The sequence below is a fragment of the Typopeltis vanoorti genome, chromosome 8 (genome assembly GCF_054136105.1).
Source record: "Typopeltis vanoorti isolate ZY-2024b chromosome 8, IOZ_Tvanoo_1.0, whole genome shotgun sequence".
NCBI classification, from domain to species: domain Eukaryota; kingdom Metazoa; phylum Arthropoda; class Arachnida; order Uropygi; family Thelyphonidae; genus Typopeltis; species Typopeltis vanoorti.
This window is the reverse complement of record NC_143556.1, coordinates 74,668,265-74,685,347: the sequence shown is the minus strand read 5'-3', so window position 1 is coordinate 74,685,347 and position 17,083 is coordinate 74,668,265. Positions and strand designations below refer to the sequence as shown.

The following is a 17,083-nucleotide window of genomic DNA, read 5'->3' as shown; positions in this document are numbered from 1 at the left end:
GATTTTTGTTTTTAGTCGAAGCACTAAATATTTCTTTTCCATAAACTGGCTACACCAACTCACTGTAGCGTTGAAGTTTTCGCTGTTCTTTTTATTTGCTTTGCCCCACTTCAAAGCAAATAAATGAATATTATTTCTCATTATAATGAGTCCGTTTTGGCGATTTTCTCAAACACAATCCGCAACATTATTTTCCAGAATAGGCAACTTACAAATTCCTTTCCGTAATGCACACTTATTTTTTGGCATTTTCATTATTAAAGTTTATCACCAGAGTTAAAGATCGGTACTATCAACATAAGAAGCCTGAATGGCAAAGAAATGGAGCTAGCTGAGGAATTAGATAAGTACCAGATCAACATAATAGGGGTGACTGAAACAAAAAAAACAAAAACTGGTGAGATCTTTCTGAGCAATAAATACAAAATGTTATATTCAGGCAATGACAATCAAGGAAAAGAAGGAGTAGTCATAGTATTCAACACAAAATACGAGGCTAATCTTCTTGAATGGCAGTCAGTCTCAAGTAGAGTAATGTGGGCAAATATGAGAATGGGGAACTGGACAACGAGACTTATTTGTGCCTATGGTCCCACAGAAGGTTCTACTAAGGTAGAAGTGGAGGAATTTTTTGAGGCTTTAGAAAAAGCAACTGACACAATGAAAGAGGAAAAGTTGGTCCTAGTTGGAGATCTAAATAGAGTAGGAAATGATTGTGAGACATACAAAAATATTTTGGGAAAATTTGGAGAAAAGAGCAAAGCAAATAATAATGGCAAATACCTGTTGGATTTCTGCTCAGGACATGGACTGGTTATTACTAACACCATGTTCCAACATAAAAATGTGCACAAATTCACATGGAGAGAAGAGGCAATGAATAAGAAAAGTCTCATTGACTATGTTATTGTTGATAGTGATGTTTTCTCCCTGGTGCAGGACACCAGAGTGTACAGAGGATTTGAAATTGGAAGTGATCACTATTTAGTCTTGAGCAGGATAAAATTGAATTTCATATTGAAAAGAATAACATGTAAGAAAGTTTTAAAGCGAATAAAAGTTGAGCAGCTCTCAAATATGAACTGTAGACTAAAATACACAAAGATTATTGAAGAAAAAAATGAATGCGTTTGAGAACAGGAATCAAACCATGGAGATTCAGTGGCAAACTCTGAAGAAAACATTGATTGATTCTACCAGAGAGGTATGTGGTGAGGTTGTCTGCAAGGATAAAAAAATCAGAACTCCCTGGTGGACACAGGCAGTTAAAGAGGCAGTAAAGGAAAAGAAGAAATCATATTAAAAGTTCCTGTCAAATAAGTCAGCTTGTGCTCTTAGAGAATACAGAGACAAATGCAAGAATGCTAAACACTGTGTAAAACTAGCTAAACAAAAGTCATGGGAGGACTTTTGCAACAATATAGAAAATAAATATCAAGAAGGTGGCAAAATATTCTGGAGGTTGTTGAAGAAGCTTAGGAATGGAGGAAAGAGTGCTGTAAAAGGAGTTAGAGATGATAAAGGTGACATGAAAAAGGGAGAAAAAGATATCCTTGAAGTATGGAGTAATTACTTTGAAAAACTGCTAAATGAAACAAGTAGTGATGACAGCACAGTGGTAAAAAACGCTGACCAGGCATGCAGTCAGGAATATATATCCATACTTGAAGTAGAAAAAGCCGTCAAAGGCTTCAAATGTCGAAAGGCAGGAGGAGTAGATGATATTCGACCAGAAATGCTGAAGTATGGTGGTATGTCTTACAGTGGCTGCACTGCATAGTTCAGAAAGCCTGGACAGAGGGACAAATTCCAGATGATTGGAGTAGAGTTCTCATAGTACCCATACATAAAAAGGGAGATAAAATTGAATGTGAGAATTACAGAGGTATTACCGTACTGAGTGTTCCTGGCAAGATCTATGCAAGTATACTTGAGAAACGGTTGAGAAGAATTGTGGAAGAAAAGCTTGAAGAACAAGCTGGATTCAGGCCAAATAGAGGCTGTCAGGATCAGATCTTCACTTTACGACAAATAGTCGAGAAAGCATGGGAATATAACAAAGATCTGTATTTAAGTTTTGTCGATTTGGAAAAGGCATATGACAAGGTGCCAAGAGAGAAGCTATTCAATACGCTGCAGTTATATGGTGTCAATGGGGCATTATATCAAGCAATACTTAGTCTTTATTTGTGTTGTAAGTCAGCAGTTAGAATTGAAGGAAGTACAGGAAGATGGTTTAATGTTAAATCTGGTGTGAGACAAGGATGTACATTATCCCCTCTGTTATTCATTATCTATATGGGTCACATTATGAAGGAAAGTGGTATTAAACATGATATCAAAATTGGAGATGTTAATGTCAGCTCTTTGTTTTATGCGGACGATGTTATACTTCTAAATAAATCTGCTACAAGTCTGCAAAATTCTCTGACTAAATTGAATAACTGTTGTAATAGATATGGTATGAAGGTCAGCAATAAAAAGACAAAGACAATGAAAATAGGCAGAATCATTGAAAATGTCAACTGTGTTGTGAATGGAGAACCTGTGGAACAAGTAAAACATTTCAGCTACTTAGGCACGATTTTACTGAAGATGGTAAATTAAATATAGAAATAGACAACAGAATCAGCAAAGCTGGTATGGTGGGAAGTCAACTGAATAAATTCATATGGAATAAGAGAGAAATTAGTCGGAACACTAAATTAGCTGTATATAAGACAGTGTTCAAACCAGTTTTAACTAATGGATCTGAGAGCTGGGTCAGAAGTAAAACACTTGAACAAAGACTAGAGACCGCAGTTATGAGAGTCCTGAAAAAGATTAGAGGCATGAACAGATGGCATCAATGGCAATATCATATTAAAAACAAGGATATTAGGAAAGAACTTGACATTGTCAGCATCCAGGAATGCGTTAGCAGAGCTAATCTCAGGTGGTATGGTCACTTAAATAGAATGGGCGAGTAAAGATTAGCAAAACAAGTGTTCTCTGCCAGGTTGGTAGCAAAATGACCCAGAGGAAGACCAAGATATAGGTGGATTGATACGGTACAAAGTGCCTTAGACGATAGAAATATAACATCTGATAATGTTGGAGTCTTGACAAGTAACAGACTGATTTGGAGGAAAATTGTAGATAGGAAGTTAGTAATGATGTAATTTTTTTCATGTAGTACTATCATATCCTGTACACCCCTTGAGGATACATGGTAGGAATTTGATGATGATGAAGTTTCATTTTTTCTCCAATCGCAAACTAGTTTTTCATTTACTCCGAACTGACATGCAGCAACACAGTATTTTCTTTTGCAAATTAATCAACTTTGCACTTAAAACTCGCATCATATTTCATTCTTTTAATAGGAGCCATTGCACTTTAGTTCACTATTGGTCAACTGGTCAATACAAAAAAAAATTTTTCGAGTCGACTTATATGACGAGTATACTATAAAAACTCAAACTCAAAAAATTCCAATATTGACTTATACGCCGAAATATACAGTAATACTCTATGAGGAATAACGTGGCTTTGTGAAGGGTCAGTCATGCCTTAGTAATTTCCTAACTTTTTATAATAGAGTGACAGCCGAGTTGGATGAAGGAAATGGCTACACAATGATTCTGCTAGATTTTGCAAAGGAATTTGACAAATATTACATGGAACTCTATAATGGAAATTAGAACAATCAGGAGGATGATTTAAATAGGTTGTCAGTAATAAGAGATACAAACAGATATCAAAAAGTGGAGGAGGAGCAGAACCCAGGCAAAAGCAAGTGACTAGTGGTGTGCCACAAGGTTCAGTACTAGAACCACTACTGTTTAATTTGTACATAAATGATTTGGGAAATAACCTGAAAGGAAATATTCAGTTATTTGCTGATGATGCAAAATTAGGAAAAGTACTGTCCGATCACAGATCCGAGACTCTAGTCTGGCAACCTGCCAAGAAGAGTTAATTTATGTTGAAGGGGAAAAAGAAATAAGCCGATGTACAAATTGGTCACCAACATGCAAAATCACGTGCTTTATACATAAAAGTTTCCAACTGTTATACAAGCAAAATAGTTACCACTTTAAAAACTACAATGTTCATAAAAGAAAAGTTAATTTTCCGACATGTAATAATAAACAACTCATCCCACAAGACAGATTGAATACCCTATTATCAAAGTGAATTCTCCTTCTTCTGACATGTGCAGAAGTGTCGAAGGGTCTCGTATCTGTGGGCATACAGTAATAGTGAATCAAGGTAATGTGGAGAACTTGCAGGATGATTTAAATAGGTTGTCAGTATGGGCAAAAGATAATGGGTATTAGTTTAATGTGGAAAAATGTAAAGTTATGCAGATTACAAACTAAGTACCAAATTGAGGGAATTGTACTCCATGAAAATGATGAAGCCAGGGATTTGGGGGACAGCCGTAGATAGACAGTTGAAATTTAGAGGACATATTGCTAAAGTAGCCAGGGTAGCTCATAGAATTACTTGATTATTGAAAAACACACTAAAAAGCAGAGATAAGGGAGTTATCATTCCTCTTTATAAAGCTTTGATACGACCACATCTGAATTACTGTGCTCAGGTCTGATGACCTGGGTTTCTTGGGAATGAATTAAGGAGAGGAATCAGAGGTGAGAGACCAAGATGGTGAATGATCTGTGGACTGGAGAAGTTGGTCAGCAGATGAAAAAGTGAGAATATAATAGAAACCTTTAATTTAATTAAAGGATTTTATATGATTGATGCAGGAGAAATGTTTCAGCACTTGGCTTGAGGGGGAAGAACAAGAGGTCACCCTTGGAAGTTGAAAGTGTAGTTAGAAAGGAAATGAGAACTAGATTTTTTGCTTGGAGAGTTGTGAATGAATGGAGAGTTGCCAGAGTCAACTGTTAGCACTTTATCTGTTCAAGGAGACATATGATAGATTATGTGGATAGTTTGGGCTTCATGCAACGAGTCTTTGGACCCCATGGAGGTGCTTGTACAATAATAATAAAACCAAAATCTTGCCATTTAAAATTAAATTTGGAGCATTTTTTCAACCATGCAAAACCAAAATTGTTCAATTCAAGACCTAACCCACGTAAATATACCTAACCTGCATAAATTGAGGGTTAGGTGTATATGCAAAACTGCAGGTATGTCAACACTTTTCATAAAACATACTTGCAATACCTTCTTTAAATGTTTATTATTACATCCATATTTCTGGTCACTTTTCAAAAAAACTGTTTAAAAATATCAAAGAGTGTACACAGGATACTATGATAGTACTACATTAGCTTACATTATTACTATCTATCAAGAACATTCCTCAAAATTAGTCTCTTATACCATGTATTACCGCCCACATAAAATGCCCAGGTACAATGACATCGGGATTGAAGTAGCAAGCTTCTTATTTCACTTTTTAAGTAATGCTGTATATCTTTCCTGTTTGTGATTTTTTTTTTATTACCATTCTAAAAAAAAAAAAAATGTTATAATGAACACTGTATATTGGATACTGTATTTATATACTAGGTTCATACACCATTTTCCCTTCGAAAGTAGCACAGCAATCAGCACTTATTCTTAATTCCATCGAGAAGTTTATTATACACGATTAAGTGGTTATTGCAATTCAGATTAATCTGGCACCTTTTCCCTCCACGAGGGAAGTGACAATTACCATTCACCTGCATTGTCATTCATTATCATGTCACAGCTGCAGTAATATGTTCTCGTTTTTACACAATGGTTTAAAAATGAGACAGAACCCCCGCTCTCTCTCTCTCTCCTAGTGGAGTGCAGAGAACACTTAAGGAAACTGGCTTATACTGCAGTTTTTTTGAAATAATTGCCAGAATCAGAATATAAGTTCAAAAACAAAAAGATCAATTTTGATAAGAATTTTTTTCAATTTCTATATCATTATAAGGGCCTGTGTAGCTCAGTAGAAGTGCCGTTTGCACTCTACAGCACAACGAAAGACTTGTGCTGTGGAGTGCAAACTCTACAGCACAAGTCAAAAATATTTCTCTAGTTGCTGACTAGAGAAATATTTTCTCGACAGGTTCCCAAGTTAGTTGATCTCTGGCACAGGCATGCGGATTTTTTTGTCCCGGAAACTCAGGGGTTTTTTTTGTCCAGTAAACTCAAGAAAATTGGCTGTTGAACCCACACTATTTTCAGACATTAAATATATTGTGTTAGGGACCACGAGATGGCAGCACTTGTTAGTCTTCTTCTTCACTGCATACCAATTAATTAGTGATAGCCTTGGGCCAGCTATCTCTGATTGGCTACCAGTGGAGATTGAAACTGCCCACGCAATCTCCAAAAGTTAAATAGGGCTGAAGCAGCCTTGCCTACTCCCTATGTGGAAACAAAAAGATGCTAGCGGATTTTTTTTTAATATCATTATATATATTTATATATAATGATATATAAATAGAGGTCCTTCCTTCTCTTTGAAAGAGGTATGCCTACATAAATAGATTTGAATTGAGAAATTCTACAGTTTCATAGAAAAATTCAAAATCACGACTTCCTTAAAAAAAAAAAAATTAAACTTAGCTTGTAAATAATCATGTTTCATTAGAATAATACTACACATCTCATCATATCATGTTCAGAAGCATTCAACAGTTATTGTCTTTATTCGTTGGTTGGTTTTAGTCTTCTGTTTTTTTCTGTGATTATATAAAGCAGATTCAATAGCAATTCCAGCAATTTTTGCAGCATGCACTTTGACAGTCACTAAAAATTTATTATTACTGTCAGGTTCTGGAGAAGTTACATGCTTGTTATAATTCTGCTTATAGTTGTGGTTTCAAAACAACCAGGGGATTATGTCACAACACCCTTCTAGGAATGTGACATAATACCTTGATTGGTGATCCTCTCATTCCCCTTAAAACTGATGCCAAAAAGCATCAGTTTTAAGGGGAATGATGATTGATTACATAACACTGCTGGAATCTACCTTTAAGCAAAAGTAGGTAATTTTTAACATAACCATAAAATGACATTCAATGACAAATGGTTGATCAACCACAGTTTGCTTAAGAGATCTTGTGTTCATTCAGCAGTTTTTGACAGTGTTCAGTTACAGTAAGCAAATTCAAGTGGTACATATCATGTGATGTGTATGTATTGTATCACTGTTGTCCAGCAGGATAGCACAGCTTATCATGCAAATATGAAGAGGAAGAGCAGGTAAACATGGCTAACACCAAGCAAACACACCTGATTTTATCACTTGCTTTATCTTTACCAGTGTTGTGTATTTAAGTGACTTTGTGGATAACATATTCTGGTAAGTTGTTCAGCTTCACAAAAGGATAGACTGTATGGCAGATTAGTTTGTGCAGTTCATACTCACATGTATATGAACTGCACAAACTCATTTTGCTAGATGATAGTAACATTAAAACCTGCAAAATAAACATTCAATTCTCTGATCGAGAAAGCATGAATTGTATGAGATCAGGACTGGACATCTGGTCTCCTCACATATGATGGAACTAGCAAGCATGGTATTCAAAATGGTTAAAAGGTAGACATTTATCATTTGCTCTTCCTCCCTATCCAGTGGGATAGCTAGAGACTATGCAAATAATTGCTATTTCTATTTAACAAATACTTTGGCTTTTCTGCAAAGTCAATGTGTAAAAAATGCCCAATCTTCTCATCAACCATAAAATCAATATCTCAAGAAAATATGTTGCCAGTTGCTAAACCATTCTAGACACAGGCTGTAGACAAGGAAACTTTACTGATATAGTGGAAAGTGCATCTTCATTTCAAGAGGATGCAAATTTTAAGTCACCACTTCCAACACAACGATCTTGTGAGATCTGAATCTTTCAAAGTACAACCTAAAACCAAAGACAATCACACTGACCTCATTTTTAGTGTCAGCAATTATCGAAATTTTTTCACCCCAAGAGAGATAATTAGTTTGCAATGATATTAATGGAAAGGCTGTGGGGAAAACAGATGATTATGCTGAGTAGGTACCATTTATACATGCAAAGCTTAGTCTAAAAGTCGTGTATTCACATAACTGGAAATAAAACTTTATTCAGTAGCATATGAAGGAATCCCTATAGGAATATGGCCTTAAATACATTAAGTATGATAAATACAGATGGAACCTTTGCAATAATCACAAAGTGAAAGCACTTAAGGCTGCAACTAGGCTTCACATAATAATAGTGGGTATTTATTTATTTCATTAATTTTTTTTTAAACATCAGGGATAGCCAAGTTAAAGATTGCTATTATCAATCTCTAATTCAGCAGAGTCAAGTGCCCAGTATGTATTCCATACTCTCCTCTTTCAAATCTCCACATTAAACTCTAACAAAAATTTTCATTAAAGCTTTATAATAAGAATGGTATAGTTTCCAGTATTTAAACAAATTTTCTCAAGGATAACTGATGCAAAAATTAAAAGTGTTTTTATTGACCAAATGTCCATATACTTATGAAGCACTTTTGATGCCAATTTTTAAAGGGTTAAATTTGTGTTTGTATATATATAAGTTAGAGGTTCATATGAAGTGCAATTAGTATGCCAATATGTAATTGAGTCCTGAACTGGAGGATTATATGGAAATTTTAAAGTTACATTCAAATTCAGCACACTGAAATTAATCAGTCTGTTTTCACTTCAAGACAAAACTTGAAATTTTCAACTTGCTATCAACATCTAAAAATTTTAAAGAATGAAACAAGTTTTATTTGAAAAACATCTTGGATGATAAAGGGAGATCTGATACTCTGACTGGGTGAGAGGCACAAACATCTGTCAAAAAAAATTAACTATAGTTATTAATACTCATAAATCATATAACTCTGTGATCTATAAGTTTACTATAGTGAGAATTATAATCAACTAGGATGTGACCTATATCATCTTTATTTTTTACACTGAGTGAAATTAATTTATACACATTTTTTAAACTATTTTATGGTCTCAAGTTTAAACTCAACTTAAAATTTAATCAGTTATACACTAAATACAGGATATATGTATATAGCAAACTTAGAGACCACATTTTTTTTGCTGGTAAGAAAATTACATTAATTTCTTAAAATTAAATGAAATTAAACTAATCTGAAAGCACATTGTATTGTATAGTAGAAATAACATGCACTATTTCTTATTATGAATTACTTGCAGCCACTGATTGTGGCTATGTAATGCTAAGCAAGGTGGTATTCATAATAAACACAAGTCCGAGACAAGATCCAGACTCACCCCTCTCCATAAATACTAATTTTGAGTTAGGGGGGAGTTTGAGCAAATTATTGGAAATGTTCATGGGTGTCTATATTTATTACTTTTGATAGCTTTACCAACCCAACATGTTTCAAACTGCTGGTTCATCACAGGCAAAAAATTGTGAGGATAAAGTCTTTAATATTATCGAGAGTGTTTTAACTTGTTTTAAGCACTAAGTCTTAGTGCTTAAAATGAAATCAAATATAAAACTGCCTAAAATGTTCTTTTTTTTTTACGTGTCTCATGAAGCAGTATGAATTATTCCCTGCCAATGATACAATAATATAGCAAGGAATCAATATTATACTTTTATGAGATATCTTTATGTATATCTCATAACACAAAAGATCTGTTTGCTTCGTGTAAAATAATGACTTTTTTTTTGCAATTCCCATTCATGGAAAGTGGTAAACCATGCTCTTAAGACCAAATTTCACACCTTTTCAAGTTGCTTCAGACCTCAATAAGCAGCATGGCCCTCACAATGGACAACAAAGATCATCTATAATCTAAAGATTTTCACAAACATCCATGTAACACTGCTTATCCACCTGACCAACAAGACTCGGAAAAAAAAAAAAAAAAAAAAAAGGGGGGGGGGGGGGAATGAAGTAAATAAATTCATACCGCATATATATAATGATACTTACATTTGCCCACACCTGGAGTGTTGCTGGGTCAATTTTATACAACTGATTGAAATTACAATATACAATGGCATCTTCAGGTAGTCCATACTGCTGCCTAGATGTAACTAAAATACTCTTTGGAGCTTCTTCACCTGTTGCAGCTTTATTATTAATCTAAAAAAAATTAATATAGTTTCATTTCATAACTTATGAAATGAATTTCATTTCATTTAATTAATTATAAACTAGTTATACAACATGTTGAAAAAAAAATTTATAAATACATACACATACATACATACAGTATATATACACACACACACATACACACGTGGTGAAGTTGTCTGTAAGGACAGAAAAATCAGAACTCCATGGTGGACACGGGAAGTTAAAGAGGCAGTGAAAGAAAAGAAGAAAGCATATCAAAAGTTCCTGGCAAATAAGTTAGCTTGTGCTCTTAGAGAATACAGAGACAAATGTAAGAAAGCTAAACACTGTGTAAAACTAGCTAAACAAAAGTCATGGGAGGACTTTGGCAAGAACATAGGAAATAAATATCAAGAAGGTGGCAATATATTCTGGAAGTTGTTGAAAAAGCTTTGAAATGGAGGAAAGAGTGCTGTTAAAGGAGTTAGAGATGATAAAGGTGACATGAAAACAGGAGAAAAAGATATGCTTAAAGTATGGAGTAATTACTTCGAAAAATTGCCAAATGAAACAATCAGTGATGACAGCACAGTGGTAAAAAACACTCAACAGGTATACAGTATATATATATATATATATATATATATCTATACTTGAAGTAGAAAAAGCCATCAAAGGCTTGAAATGTGGAAAGGCAGCAAGGATAGATGATATTCGACCAGAAATGCTGAAGTATGGTGGTATAAAAGTTTTACAGTGGCTGCACTGCATAGTTCAGAAGGCCTGGACAGAGGAACGAATTCCGGATGATTGGAGCAGGGCTCTCATAGGAAACAGCAACAACAGAGGTCTCTGATTTTGAACCATCAATATAGATGTGCAAGAAATCAGAGTGAACTGCTCTGTGGGCATTAAACAGTTGAAAGCAGACAGATGGGGGAATTCCGTAGTTGACTGAGCGAGAGATTGTAAGGTGGGGTGTAAGCCTGCCAAGGGAGGGGTGGAGGAATGTTGTTTTGTATAGTACAGGCAATGCTGTTAATGCCTAGCTTCCAAAGCTTCTTTGATGCGCATACCAAAAGGACGAATGGTAGTCTGATATTAAGGTGATATTAAGGTTCGTGACATAGAGAAAAGACTGAAATTAATGAGAACATTTTTATATAAATCAAACCTAAATTAAACTGGACAAGTAATCAATCTTGTTTTAATACTTTACCTAAACCTGAACAAACAAAAGTTTGCAAAAGAAGTATCTTCATGACTAATCTGCTTATATAGAGACTGTTGACTATGGATCAGTATCCCAGAATGCTTAGAACATCACTGTTCAGAGGTGTATACTGCCATGTATTATGAGAGGTCATATGGGATACTGAGACAATCTGATGAAAATCAATAGCCTTTGTATATGCACATACATGTATGTATATCTGTAGCCTGGTCATGAAGATACTTTGTACAAACTTTTCTTTGCTCATGACCAAGTAAAAGATTAAAATTTCTTGAAGTATATTTATTTAACAAGAAAAAACTTATTACAGACAACATACCTGTGTGGTTGCAAGTCCATTCTGTACAACAACACCATTAACTGATGTCTGAACTTGACCACTACTAATCATGTTTTGTACCGGAGTAGTTGTTGGTAGTTCTATAACAGTTTTTACTACTTCCACTTTTTCAATTTTAGGTTCTGCTCTTTCTGATGCAACACTTGTAGCAACAGCTACCTCACGAATTTTCTATAAATAAATGAAAAAATGTGTAACATTCAAAATTTTAAAGTTCCTTATAATCCATTAAATACTGTTGTTAGCTATTTGTAGGCACTACAAGGAGTTTCACTCGTCTTTCGCTCCCCAAAAATCAGCGTTAGTCAATCATTTTTAAATCTCATTATACTACTAGTGAAACTGTTTACTCCAATATTTCTAATATATAATCTAATTTGTTGATAAACATTCTTGGTAAGTTACTGTTTGTTTCAGTCATGTTTGCAACATGTTATCAATTTCATACTTCTACCAATAAGATGCATGAATTAATATAGATATTTTGCCTAAAAAGATAGCCACATTTCATGCACTGTCAGTATGAAATGAAGAGAAGAGAATAGACACACACAAACACCAATGTCTTAATATTGGTATGAAAGTCCAAAAATTTTAAAAAGTTATGTACAGAGTCAAGGTATATTATTTCCAATAAGGAGGAGAAACACTTGTACAGCACTTTAGTTTGCTTTTTAGAGGACTCTGTATTTAAAGATGGCATGTGCCACAATGCCAGACCTATGTTCTTCAGAGGCAGATCTTCCAGTTTGAACAAAACATGATGGAAAAAAAAGAATACATGACCAAAGCATCTGATAGATATGTGTAAGTCCAAAGGGAGATGCTCATCTTAAGGTAACAAAAGAAGAAATTGTGCAGAAAGGGTGAAATGCTATTGAATATTAAGGGACTGGGCATTTCAGAGATGTTCAGACACCCCTTTGATATCAAGGAGCTTTGGTGGTAAAAGACTCAATGAAACAATTAGCTATGAATGCAGATTTAATGTGTTGTAGTTCCTGATGAGTAAGGAACTAGTGGTGCATAATGAATCAAGATTTAATAGTGCCAGATTTGATATGGATGATGGTGAGACCATGCATGGATATAATATCTCATGGTTTTTCCTGAAAGGCAGAAAATCAAAACCTTGTCAATAAAGAATAAGATCTAAAAATAGTAAACCAAAGCTTTCATTCAGTTTTGAAAAATGTATCCTTGGTGGACTGCATTAATCTTCACAACAGTATCAAGATCTAGTGTAGAACTGGTTCAAATAGCAAAAATATCAACACACACACCTGATCAGACCATAGGATCTGGAAAGATAACTGGAGGAGATGCTGCTCATAATATGCATAACTGAATCAAGCATCATGACACAGCAGTCTGGCCATAAACATAGTCCTTCAAAAGAAAATCGGGAACAGATTTCTAATATACTTCAAAAGAAAGTTGTAAGGCACTATTAAAGTGCTTTAATAAGTCTGTAGGTCTGATGGACTGTGTTTATCCTTCTTATAGGAAACAATGCTCCTTAACTCTTATCAAACATTTGTTTTTGTTAATTTGGAGTTTTGTGTAATAATTATCATAACTGTCTTTTTAGTAAGACAGTTATGGGCAAAGTAACCCTCCTCCACACAACACCTTCTTCTAGCTTTACAACTCTTTATGAGTTTTAGCTTGCAAAGCAATTTTTAGCCATTCTTTTCTGTGCAATATTCTTCCAATTCTTAACTTTTAGAGTTGTAAGATCTTTCTCCCCCCCACACACACACATATACAATATTCTCTTAAAATATCTGGCATGAAATTATGAGAAAATATCTGGTTTCAAGATTCTGTTTTCTTAAGTTAGTTCTTAAGGGTTAATAGCAATGCTGCATGTGGAAATCAGATAATCCCTGCACCATAACACTCTTAAACTTTAAACCATTATTTCAGAACAAGTACAACGCGCTAAAGTAAAGTAAAGTAAAATTTTTTCCATACATAAATCCAATATAAACACCATAAAAATACATACTGCCGCACCATTAGATCTTAAAACAATACTACAAAAATTATCAATTAAATTTTAAAATAAAGTTAACTGAAAAAGCTCTTTATTATAAAGCTTGCCATTTGGCAATTGTTTTTATTGTTGAAAAGCTTTTCACTATATAGGTATTTTTCCTAAAATTCAATGAAAGAGTACAAAAAAGAATAATGAATTTTAAAATTGTCTCTGCTATGTGATTTCTTTCAAGTTACATTGTAAACAGTACAACTGACTATTCAAAAGGAATGCTCCACTTCTATTTTTATTTCTAAAAACCAGATACCAATTATGAAATTATGCCAAAATATTAAACTGACTATTTCAGCATAATTTCAGTCCTAATTTCCATTAATTCATCTTGCCTGTTCAAGGTTTTTGCTTAACAGCAAGTGTCACTAATGATCACAACACACTAATTTTATAACAGAAATGTAAAATTATATGAAGTCTGCAACCATTTTAGAGTAATTTAAGAATCTAGATAACTAGCAACTCCAGATTTTCTACAAGGAACTTTTATCGAGAACTTCTAATCCAATGTTCAATCCTCATCTTCAGTTACCTATTCAGTGAAATTATAAAAATCTCTCATACTGTTTTGCTCATTCACTTTTTATAGTAGTAGGCTTCATAATATTTATGTATTAATTTAGATTTATTACTCAGCAATAATTGGAATTTTAAGTATGACTTGCTAACTGCAAAGCAGTCTAACCATTATGACATGAATGTCACATGCTAGAAACTGTCAAGTTAGAAAATGATGTCAATTAATCGTATACTTTATTTTTTGTTGTTGGAAATTATCTTTATTCATCCTATTAAAATACCATTATTTTATACAAATGTATCTCTAATAGAAATTGTTTTACATAAATTAAAAAAATTCAGTAATAAAATTAGATTACTTTATTAATGAATTACTCACAAATAGCCGAAATTATATGTAAAAACCACATATATACAAATAAAATAATTGTATTTACCTTCACTTCAGCTTTTTCTATAATTGGTGATAAATCTGTGGCATTCACAATGCTGACATTATCTGGTACTTCGTTCTTTTTGCTAAGACTATTTTTTGCATCAATGATAGCTCGCTCAATTAAATGAGGGAACATTTGTTTATGATCACCAACAAAGAAAGTATTTGGCATATATGCAAGTTTTTCAGAATACTGATATGCCAGATGTACAGGTGAGGTTACTCTGTCTGTTATAATATAGTCCATAAATGGAGCACCACTTGTTCCTGGATAGCCAAGCCACATTACCTATTTAAAAAGTAAGGAATACTTTTGTTAAAAATATATCATGCATATATTTGTAAAGTTAAAATATTAAAAATATACATTTTGTCACATATAAATCTTTTTATAGTTAAGAAATCATTAGTCTAATATGCATGTTTTATCCTTTTCTTATCAAAACCTTGATTATTACAAATGATTCTGATTAGAAGCAAATAATCAAGGTGATCAATAAATAAATAAAATCATCAAAATTAAATTAACTCAAGTAGTAGTCAACTATGATACACTCCTAAATGTACACAGCCAGCAATAAATGGAAGGGAAGGAATAACTATGGTGAAAAATATGACAGCAAAAATAAAGATTTAAAGAACGATTTTCTTTAGCAGATGATGATACAATGGAAATGTGCTATTCACAATTTCTTTCTGTAAATTGCATGTATTCTCTGGTCAGCTTGCTCATTTGGAAGCAAGAAAAACCAGTTTCTGAGAATAAAAATAATTCCACCTCCATATGAGACTAGCTAACTCACCTTTTGGTTTGCAAGATCATTCATCACTTCCTGGATGTGATCAGAACCCATTCTTTCTAACCAAAGGATAACACTATTAATGATTGGTATGTAGGCTCTCAGGAAAGAGAGAAAAATAACAAATATTGAAACAGGAGTTAGAATGGCAAGATTTTATAAGTGGACATGGTGAAAAAAAAAAAAAAAAACTAAGAAATAAAAACATATACAAAAAAGCTCAAGCTAATCCAATACTCATTGCAGTACACAGTAATAAGACAGTTTATAACTTGCAAGACTGACATTGCTTAAAAATCGTTGAATAAGAGGCTATATAAAAATGTTAATGACATCAGTAAATGCTGTCAACTATTTTACAAGTTGATGTTTCTGGAGACCTAGTGTGCTGTTATTACACAACAGCTAGCTTTTTTTTTTTTTTTTTTTTTTGGCATTTTAGCATTAATATAAGTAGAAACAGAAGCCTATATACAGATCGTGTTTTTTTTTAAAGGTGCAAATAACACCTAACTTTGTGTAATTGTGTTTGTGTGCCTTCCAAAGACCAACTCTGTGTTGGTCTTTGGAAGGCACCATAGAAGCCATGTCATAGAGGGTGGAAGCAAGCATAAAATAGAGGACTACTTTGTAAGGTCAAGTACAGTGGGGACTTCGTGTGTCTCAGGCCAATACAGTAACAGTAAAGACTTACAGAGAACCTTGAAAAATGGCTGACTAAAGGAGCTCTGGTGAAGATGTCAGGACTGCAATGGCATCTGTTTCATCATTGGCAAAGGAATCCATATATCAAAGGCAGTGTGAAACAATTGGTAGGCAGAAGAATCTGAATACAGATCAACAGCTGGCAGTTTGAGCTAAGTTAGCTGGTTATTGCAGACATGGAAGAGATCAGGACCTCACCACTTGACTATCCTATACAATATATACACAAAAACACAGTAAATAAACTGCCATAAATTTCAGTCTGAAATTAACAGACCACCATCAGTGGCTTAAAAAAACAGTTGTTACAAGGTAGAATGCAGGCAACTGATTTATTCGAAATAGAATTAGCCACGTGATGTTAAACTGCCAATAGTGCTATGCTTTAACTGAAGAAAGGGATAATCATAAGAGTGTAAAAATAAACTGCATATAACTTATATCATACTCAACAGATCATCAGATGCAGAATCTAGTTGGTTTCTTAAAACCTTATGTCTTTATAAAATACCATTCTTGGTTTTAACAATAATTGAAAAAAAAAAAAAACTTTAATGGTGTTATTCTAATCAAACTTTCTCTCTTTTTTTTTCTTTTTTTTTATTTTTTTTTTTTTTTATAAGGATAGGCAGTCATTTCAATTCAAGGTAGGGCAGTGAAGCATGGCTTCAGCACTCTCCTTAAATAATAATTCAAATTTGTACCAACATCTATGTAGGTGTGTTTCAGTCCAAAGAATGTTGTGATCTGTCTCTGTTTCGTGTTGAGCTAACCTATATTTATCGGATTTTTGTGGAAAAAATATGATTGATGTTCTTGTATTCTTTTTTCTATTGAGCATCCAGTTTGTCTGAAGTGGGAAAGATAGCTGTGAAAAAAGAGAACTTGGTATAACACCTGGAAGAGACATAGGAGAGGGTTGATCTTTAGAAGAAGG

At 33.7% G+C, this 17,083-nt stretch overlaps 1 protein-coding gene across 1 annotated transcript in view; it reads right to left on the bottom strand.

Moving 5' to 3' along the window:
• The window catches only part of sxc (O-linked N-acetylglucosamine (GlcNAc) transferase sxc), a 176,352-nt gene that overhangs the window by 14,791 nt on the left and 144,478 nt on the right, over positions 1-17,083 (bottom strand). The window contains exons 17-19 of the mRNA XM_090397287.1: positions 14,643-14,930; positions 11,610-11,801; positions 9,931-10,083 (exon numbers count right to left, since the gene is read on the bottom strand). Of these exons, the coding sequence (XP_090253413.1) occupies positions 9,931-10,083; positions 11,610-11,801; positions 14,643-14,930 (633 nt within the window). The remainder of the gene's footprint in view (positions 1-9,930; positions 10,084-11,609; positions 11,802-14,642; positions 14,931-17,083) is intronic.